Source organism: Carassius gibelio, chromosome B22 (assembly GCF_023724105.1).
Source record: "Carassius gibelio isolate Cgi1373 ecotype wild population from Czech Republic chromosome B22, carGib1.2-hapl.c, whole genome shotgun sequence".
NCBI classification, from domain to species: Eukaryota; Metazoa; Chordata; class Actinopteri; order Cypriniformes; family Cyprinidae; genus Carassius; species Carassius gibelio.
Window position 1 is genome coordinate 16,799,155 of NC_068417.1, and position 10,209 is coordinate 16,809,363.

At 37.7% G+C, this 10,209-nt stretch overlaps 1 protein-coding gene across 1 annotated transcript in view; it reads right to left on the reverse strand.

Annotated features, from left to right (window-relative positions):
• LOC127988464 (uncharacterized) overlaps positions 1-10,209 on the reverse strand; it is a 53,039-nt gene that overhangs the window by 5,214 nt on the left and 37,616 nt on the right. Inside the window, exons 5-6 of the mRNA XM_052591223.1 lie at positions 828-1,127; positions 182-499 (exon numbers count right to left, since the gene is read on the reverse strand). Of these exons, the coding sequence (XP_052447183.1) occupies positions 182-499; positions 828-1,127 (618 nt within the window). The remainder of the gene's footprint in view (positions 1-181; positions 500-827; positions 1,128-10,209) is intronic.

Consider the following 10,209-nt stretch of genomic DNA (forward strand, 5'->3'; position numbering starts at 1 on the left):
GTTATCAGAGATGATCTTTACACTGCTGTGTGAAGAGTTTGAGCTGAAAATGAAGTTCTGTATAAAACATTGAATACAGCTCTGACTGACATTACCATCTAAACATTAAACAGTTCGAGCTGAATTCACTTCAGGAAAAAAACGAATGAATGAGGAAGAATGTGATCATTATTACACTGACTTGAGCGACTGATGACAGAAATGTAGAATCTTTTATATATTTTGTCTCCGCCTCTTGTGATCTTCAGAGTGTAGCGTCCAGTGAGTGCAGCTGTGATGTCTGTGATGGTCAGTATGCCGGTCATCTCGTCCAGCTTCAGTCTGTCTCTGAATCTCTCATCAGGACCATCATATATAAGCATCTTTGTGTTCTTGATTTCAGTCAGGACAGTCTGTTGATCTTTATCATCAAACAGCCACTGAACCTCATCACTTTTCTGTATACCAGTATCAGGGTGTAGAGTGACAGATTTTCCCTCCATCACTGATATCTTCATATCTTCATGTGTGAGAACAGTGCATAGACAGACAGAAACACACAGATGCCATTGGATCAATAATGTGTGCATGTGAACATCAGAGTCAGAAATCTTATTTGTAATTTCATTTTCGGGGGCTTTTGTCCCTTTGTCACAGCATGTGGTTATATGACAAATAATAGGCCATTGGAGCGATTTTTTAAAAACACTGTATAATCAAAGACAGAAACACTTTAGACTAAAATGATCTGTGGAAACATTAAGCAGTTTGAGCTGAATTTACTTCAGAAACAAAATTACTGAATGAGGAAGAATGTGATCATTATTAAACTGACTCGAGCGACTCACCTTTGACATAAACAATGAATCTTTTGTAGAAGGTTTCTCTTCCTCTTCTGACCTTCAGAGTGTAGAGTCCAGAGTGTTCAGTTCTGATGTCTGTGATGGTCAGTGATCCAGTCGTCTCGCCCTGCTTCAGTTTGTTCTTGAATATCTCACCAGGACCGTCATATGTCTTCATCTCTCTGTTCTCTCCTTTGATTTCAGCGATGAGAGAGTCTTTAACCCCGAATAACCACTGTATCTCATCTCCTCTCTGTATTTCAGTTTCAGGGTTTAGAGGGACATGATTTCCCACCATCACTGACCCTGGCAGCATCACAAAGAAACACAGAAAAGAAGAGATTATTATTGAGATTTCAAATGATCATGTCAGTATCATTTAATGGCTGAGAGGATATTGCATGATTCTTCATACGTGCTTCTTATTTCATCTTCTGGATGACTTTAACTAAAGTTCTGTAACAATGTGCAATAATGTTAATAAAATATTTTCCACTGAAAAAATAAAGTATGTCAAAAGGAACAAACTTGTTTTTAAACTATTCATTCTGGGTAAATACTTATACACACTCAGCTAAAGGATTATTAGGAACACCTGTTCAATTTCTCATTAATGCAATTATCTAATCAACCAATCACATGGCAGTTGCTTCAATGCATTTACAGGTGTGGTCCTGGTCAAGACAATCTCCTGAACTCCAAACTGAATTTCAGAATGGGAAAGAAAGGTGATTTAAGCAATTTTGAGCATGGCATGGTTGTTGGTGCCAGACGGGCCGGTCTGAGTATTTCACAATCTGCTCAGTTACTGGGATTTTCACACACAACCATTTCCAGAGTTTACAAAGAATGGTGTGAAAAGGGAAAAACATCCAGAATGCATCAGTCCTGTGGGCGAAAATGCCTTGTTGATGCTAGAGGTCAGAGGAGAATGGGCCGACTTATTCAAGCTGATAGAAGAGCAACTTTGACTGAAATAACCACTCGTTACAACCGAGGTATGCAGCAAAGCATTTGTGAAGCCACAACACGCACAGCCTTGAGGCGGATGGGCTACAACAGCAGAAGACCCCACCGGGTACCACTCATCTCCACTACAAATAGGAAAAAGAGGCTACAATTTGCACGAGCTCACCAAAATTGGACAGTTGAAGACTGGAAAAATGTTGCCTGTTCTGATGAGTCCTGTTGAGACATTTAGATGGTAGAGTCAGAATTTGGCGTAAACAGAATGAGAACATGGATCCATCATGTCTTGTTACCATTGTGCTGGCTGGTGGAGGTGGTGTAATGGTGTGGGGGATGTTTTCTTTGCACACTTTAGGCCCCTTAGCGCCAATTGGGCATCGTTTAAATGCTATGGCCGACCTGAGCATTGTTTCTGACCCTGCCATCCCTTAATGACCACCATGTACCCATCCTCCGATGGCTACTTCCAGCAGGATAATGCACCCTGTCACAAAGCTCGAGTCATTTCAAATTGGTTTCTTGAACATGACAATTGGGTCCTCCGACGACCGCAAAAACCGGAAGTCGGTGTTTGTGAATTTGGACAGCCTACCCTTCTTTCAGTTCCCTCCCTTAACTGTTGCTCATATCCTGTCGCCTAGCAACCGTGACAGCGCAAAGCAAGACGCGGGTGAAGAGCTCATTGTTCTCTCCCTGGAGCTTTATAAACACTTCTGTCTGCTCTTTCGTCCTTAGAAGCGTTAAAAACAGCTTCAATCACTAACAAATAAGCTGTGTGTAAGGGGATATTCACACAGGCAGTAAGGAAGAAGCTAGTTTACGAAAGTAAACTTTGTTTTTTTTTTTACATATACACGTACAAATGTAAAAAAAAAAAAAAATGCTTAACGCTAAAACAAAATGCCTAACTAGAAAACCACTGAAAATATATATTAAAAAACATCGAAAATACTACTCCTCCCCCACTCCGCTACGCTCACTTCGTCCTGCCGAAAAGAATTATGGGATAGGTAGGACGCGAAAGGATCCACCACACCCATCCTTCCAATTCTAGGAAAAAGAGGACGCATTTGTGGGCCGCATTTGAAGGATCCTACGAATTTGGACAGCCTTCGTCGCGGCGCTGTGACGTAACATCCTTCAAATGCGTCCTCCGAAGGATGTAGACCCTGAATTTGGACACAGCTAATGAGTTCACTGTACTAAAATGGCCCCCAGTCACCAGATCTCAAACCAATTGAGCATCTTTGGGATGTGGTGGAACGGGAGCTTCGTGCCCTGGATGTGCATCCCACAAATCTCCATCAACTGCAAGATGCTATCCTATCAATATGGGCCAACATTTCTAAAGAATGCTTTCAGCACCTTGTTGAATCAATGCCACATAGAAGTAAGGCAGTTCTGAAGTGGTGTTCCTAATAATCCTTTAGGTGAGTGTACATCTTTTTCATCATCATATAACTAAATATAACATTGTTATTTACGTACTAATGAATGAGCAGATTAAAAAAAAAAAAAAAAAATCTTCATACAGGTCTTTTCCACATACAGGTGCTGGTCATATAAATAGAATATCATCAAAAAGTTGATTTCACTAATTCCATTAAAAAAGTGAAACTTGTATATTATATTCATTGATTACACACAGACTGATAGATTTCAAATGTTTATTTCTTTTAATTTTGATTATAACTGACAACTAAGGAAAATTTTGAATATTGTGAAAAGGTTCAATACTGAAGACACCCGCTGCCACACTCTAATGAGCTAATTAACTCGAAACACTGGCAAAGGCCTTTAAATGATCTTTCAGTCTAGTTCTGTAGGCTACACAATCATGGGGAAGACCGCTGACTTGACAGTTGTCCAAAAGACGACCACTGACACCTTGCACAAGGAGGACAAGACACAAAAGATCATTGCAAAAGAGGCTGACTGTTCACAGAGCTCTGTGTCCAAGCACATTAACAGAGAGGCGAAGGGAAGGAAAAGATGTTGTAGGAAAAAGTTTACAATAGGGATAACGGCACTTCAAGAACCACTACTCACAGACGTATGCCAGACATGGGTTTCAGCTGTTGCATTCCTTGTGTCAAACCACTCTTGAACAACACACAGCGTCAGAAGCGTTTCGCTTCAAAAAGGACTGGACTGCTGCCGAGTGGTCCAAAGTTATGTTCTCTGGTGAAAGTAAATTTAGCATTTCCTTTGGAAATCAGGGTCCCAGAGTCTGGAGGAAGAGAGGAGAGGCACACAATCCATGTTGCTTGAGGTCCAGTGTAAAGTTTCCACAGTCAGTGATGGTTTGTGGTGCCATGTCATCTGCTGGTGTTGGTCCACTGTGTTTTCTGAGGTCCAAGGTCAATACAGTCGTATACCAGGAAGTTTTAGAGCACTTCATGTTTCCTGCTGCTGACCAACTTTATGGAGATGCAGATTTCATTTTCCAACAGGACTTTGCACCTGCACACAGTGCCAAAGCTACCAGTACCTTTTTTAAGGACCATGGTATCCCTGTTCTTAATTGACCAGCAAACTCGCCTGACTATGGGGTATTTTGAAGAGGAAGATGCGATATGCCAAACCCAAAAATGCAGAAGAGCTGAAGGCCACTATCAGAGCAACCTGGGCTCTCATAACACCTGCGCAGTCCCACAGACTCAAAACCCAAACTACATGTCGCGCCGCATTGCTGCAGTAATTCAGGAAAAAGGAGCATCAATAGTAAGTATTGAGTCCTGTACATGCTCATACTTTTCACGTTCATACTTTTCAGTTGGCCAAGATTTCTAAAAACCCTTTCTTTGTTTTGGTCTTAAATAATATTCTAATTTTCTGAGATATTGAATTTGGTATTTTCCTTAGTTGTCAGTTATAATCAGCAAAATTAAAAGGAATAAACATTTGAAATACATCAGTCTGTGTGTAATGAATGAATATAATATACAAGTTTAACTTTTTGAATGGAAATAGTGAAATAAATCAACTTTTTGATCATATTCTAATTACATGACCAACACCAGTAATGAGAGTTTATAATGGCCTTCACAAAGTTACCTCCACAAATAACAATAAAGACACCAGAACATGAGTTCATATTCTGTAAATCTTCTTAATTCAGAAAAAAGCTTCATGTTTATTTGCTTATTTAAAAGGATCCTCATTAGCTGATGCCGAGATGACAGCTAGTCTTCCTGGGGTCCAAACAATACATACAAAACCCAATAATTACAATCACAATTACTCTCAAATATATCATATGTAAATACACATTAGAGAAAAAAAAATACAAAAATACAAAAAGTACTAATTAAAACAATAAAATAATGAAAAACAACGTAGCACATAATACAACCTCACTCAACCAATCCAGACAATATTATGATGTTGACAACAAATACAGTCTTAGTCTTTTTTTAAAACCAGTTTTTCCCTTGATCTCACGAACCCCAACTGGAAGATTGTTCCAAAACACAATTGACCTATAAAACACTGTCCTCTTCACAGAGTCAGATTTAGGTAGGGGTAAAGAGATCTGTCGACTATTCGCCCCTCTTGTGTAATGTGAATGCATATCTTAATAGTAAATTATATTATCATAAAGAAATTTAGGAGTCAGAGTATTAATAATTCTATGAAGGTATACTAACATATTAAAATATAGTCTATGCTTGACCATCAGCCAAGCAAGACGTTCATGCATCTCTGCAACACTAGTTCTCGAAGAACAACCAAGAACCAGTCTTGCAGCCTTGTTTTGTGCCACTTGTAATTTTTTTAAATGACTACTTGGTGCAGCAGACCATACAACAGAATAGTAATCCAAATGACACAAAACCAATGTACAAACAACACGACTAAACAGCTGTGAATTTAGAAACTGTGCACATTTACGCGTAACTGCAACAGCTCTACCCATTTTAGCAACAACTGTGTTAATGTGATCAGACCATGACAATGTGGAATCAAGCCAAAGTCCAAGAAACGTCACCTTTTTTACTTGATGTATATTTTGACCATTTACTTGTATATTAATTTTAGGATTATCAGATAATCTATACTTAGAACCAAATATTATACTCATAGTTTTTGAAATATTTAGAACAAGTTTATTTGTTTTGATCCAGTTATACAATTTGCTAATCTCACAAGACAGAACCTGATTAAGCTCTGAACATGTAGGGGCTGCATAATAAAGAGTAGTATCATCAGCAAACATAGTCAATGTAGCCTTACTGAGTATATAAGGCATATCTTTGTAAAAATTGAAAATAACAAAGGTCCAAGGCAACTTCCTTGAGGAACAGCACAATCCAGGGACTTGCTACAAGATAATGCACCATTAAAATAAACTCTTTGCGACCTCTCCGACAAATAGCTCTTAAACCACTTGATTGCTGAAGAAGTAAAACCATAAGTTTGGAAATCAAAATTTAATGGTCGATCACATTGAAGGCAGCACTGAAGTCCAGTAGTAGTGTACCCACTAGCATTGAATTATCAATTGATTTTAGCCAACTATCTGACATTTGTGTCATTGCAGTGCAGGTGGAATGACCATACCTATAAGCATGCTGAAACATTGTAGTCAAATCATTGTTAGAAAAATAATCTTGCACTTGCTTAAATACAAATTTTTCCAATAATTTACTTAGAGTAGGCAAAATGCTTATAGGCCTACTATTTGGACCACAGAAAGTAGATTTTGTGTCTTTGGGTAAAGGAATTATCTTACCCTCCTTCCAAAGTTTTGGACATTCACCACTAATCAGACATCTGTTAAAAATGTGACAGATTGGTTTAGAAATATGTCCAGCTGATAACTTCAACAGCCGACTATCCAAGTTGTCTGTACCAGCAGACCCACCAACAGTCAAAGATCTCAGCAACATTTCCACCTGCACAACATTAACCTGATGAAATTTAAAACTACACAGTTTATCTTTCATAATACACCTTTAAATTAGCTCATTTGAGTTGGAATCAACAGTGTATTTCATTGTCTCTCTAAAGTTAGAAACCTTATTAACAAAATAATCATTAAAATAATTTGCAATCGGTTTTGGCTTAGTCAAATAAACTCCATTCACTTCAACAAAAGAAGTACAAGTAGATTTCTTTCCCATGATTTCATTGAGTACATTCCACATTCTCTTACAAACTGTACCACTATTGTCAATTCTCTTCAGAAAATATTTTTTCTTTTTCACTCTGTTCAACTTGGTCACCTGATGTCCTCAAAAGAGTCAGAAAGAACCGCAACCTTTTTAGCCTCTTCCCTTTGAGCCATTAAGCTCCTTAACTCCGTATCAACCCAAGGAGCACTTTTGGCTTTAACTTTAAATTTCTTTAATGGGGCATGATTGTTAACAACTCTCATAAAACAATCCATAAATAAATTAAGAGATGCATCCACATCATCAATGTCACTTATCATATTCCATTTAATATTATCCAATTCATTTAGAAAACTCTCCTCATTAAATGCCCTATAAGATCTTTTCATAATGATTTTAGGACAGGCTCTAGGTAGCTTAGTTCTCCTAGAGACAGCAATACAGTTGTGATCACTAAAGCCAACTGTTACAGAAACGGGTGTTGAGCACATATCAGGATTATTAGTGTAAATATGATCAATACATTTTGAAGTTAAAGATCTTGTATTGTTACTAGAAATTCTTGTTGGCTGATCCATTAATTGAGATAAACCACGTGTCTGTCACAGTTTTAAGCTTATTCTTCAGAGGACAAATATCCGACAGCCAATCAATAATTAGATCACCCAGCCAGTATAGCTCTCTGTTTTCCTCAGTCACCTTGTTTAGCATGTTACATAAACCATTTACATACTCTATCCTGGAACTAGGTGGCCTATAACAACAACCAAGAATAATCAGTTTTAAATTTGGAAGTTGTACCTGTATCCATAACACTTCAATATCATCACGAATTAAGTCGTGTCTCAGTTTAACAGGGAAATGATCCCGTATATAAATGGCCACACCACCTCCAAACCGTTTCGATCATTTCTATAAATTGAAAACCCCCCTATATCAACATCTGAATTGTCCAGAAAAGTGATCCAGATGAGTTTCAGAAATCATAAGTATGTCTATTTTGTTTAATTGTAAAAATAAAGACAGGTCTTGAATTTTGTTCCTTAGACTACATATATTAATATGTGCAAGGATTAAACCTTTAGGTAGTTTATTTATACTGGTCATCTTAGTTGAAGGTAAATAAGTCATATATTATAATCTAGTTGAATATCTTGTACCCTAAGTTATTTTATCATCAAGTATACATACATATAAGTCCTGCACACAAACACATGTGAGTACACAACCATATATAAAATTGAGCTTTAAGCTTATTAGGCCAATAACTGACTTTGTCCAGCCCTTGGGGTGATGATCAGTTTATCATACTTCAAACTCGCTTTATCACCTCTCTCTCTGGCAGCTTTCACCTTCGACCACAACTCTTTCCTCCTATGTTGCACAGCTTCAGAGAAATCTTCGTTAATGTAGATCCTAGTGCCCTTTAATTTCTTGGCAGAAGAAAGAATCAGCTCTCTATCTTTAATGTGAACAAATTTGACAATTTTCCTTGGCCTTCCCCTCTCCTGAAACTGACCAAGTCTCTGGGCACGCTTAATGTCCATGTGTATTCCATCTAAGCCCAAGTTTTTTGAAAACATTTCACGCACCTTTTTCTCTGATTCACACCAATTCCCACCTTTCTCGTCAGCAATACCATCAATTAAAATATCTGTTCTCCTGCTCTGGTTTTCAATGTAGTCAAGCTTGTTGAACATTGCATCCAATTCCAGCTTGGAAGTAGTGATGTTTGTCTCGAATGCCTTTATCTTTGCCTCAATCTCAAAGTGCATACCATCTTCTCCTCTTCAAACTTTGTTTGGGTAAATTCCAAGCTGGTCTTCAGCTCCTGTACATCTCTGATAACACTATCAAATCTTTTGTTAGTTCCATCCATGATCAGCTGAATAAAACATTTGAAGTTATCTTGCTGCTGCAATAACATATCATTATAAATCGCTTTCTGCTGCTCCATTAACTGGGAGAGTACACTCATTGTGACAACAGCATCCTCCCCACAAGGAGATGTTTTAGCATTTTTAGGAGGACTAATGTGTCTTACCAGGATGCACCGGAAGTTGATGAAAGTTGCAAATGTTGACAGATCTGTTTGTCAAGGTCCTAGTAGGCCCAAAAGCCCATCAACTTGGGCTACAGCACAAGCTCAGCAGATAGTGGAAATGTTGTCCTCAATATTGAAACACAATTTAAATAAAATGCAACTTGAGTCAATTAACCACTAAATTTGAGAATACCAGGAAGGATTCAATAGATTTTTGTTAGATTGTAAGAGGCCAGGTTCTCAGAGAAAACTACTGGCAGCCATGTGCAGTTTAAGTGTTTGTTTGCTGAAACTCTTTGCTGTAATTGTAACCCAAATAGCTTTTGTGGTGCATTTCAGAGCTCAGTGAGAGCTCAAGATGATCAGTGAATAATTTCTCATATTTCTATCTGTTCACACACAAGCCATCACTTGACCTGAGCAGACTCTGAATATAGTAAACAAATTATATGATACTTTTATGACAGATGACACGTAATAATACTTAAAGCTGCAGTCCATAAGTTTTGCCTCTGTTTGAAATCCTACAATAGCAGCTTTTTGCAGAATTATCTTCCTTGCGTGAGTTGTGCTCTGGCACGGCTCCACCGTGGATAAAGCTGATGTTTTGAAAAGTATGTGTGTGTGTGTGTGTGTGTGGCAGTCAATCATCAACACAGGTGTGAATCTTGTACTTAGTAATCACAGATTTTAACCTGCTGTGAGAAAAGGCTATAAACGATCCTTCAGCTGCAGGATCCTCACATGTGATAGCCTAGAAGCCGGGACAACTTCGTGTTTACAGATGTGACGTAATGACACAATGCATTGCTCCAATTTCCCCTGAAAACCTACCCATAACCATTCAAATTAGAAAATATTATTATAAGATAACCACTGTTAAAAGAGGCTAAAGTAAGGGGATAGTTTTGAACCCTGGCTGGTTATGTACTTCTTGCTCAAATATTGATTTTGGATAATTTTAACCAAAAAAAGTAAGTGACTGCATCTTTAAAATAGTTTGACAGACATGATCTCTAAAAACTACTGATGTATAGAAAAAGAGCTCCATAATATTTATCCAAATATCTTATTTTGTATTTGACAGAAGAAAAAGTCTTACTCATTTGCAATGACATAGAAGTGAGTAAATGATGACAGAATTTATAGTTTAGAATAAACTATCCCTTTAAAGGAATAAATAAATAACACTAACTGAACAGACATGTTCAGATACTAAATTAAATTAAATTCAATGAATGCATTTAGCAGACGCTTT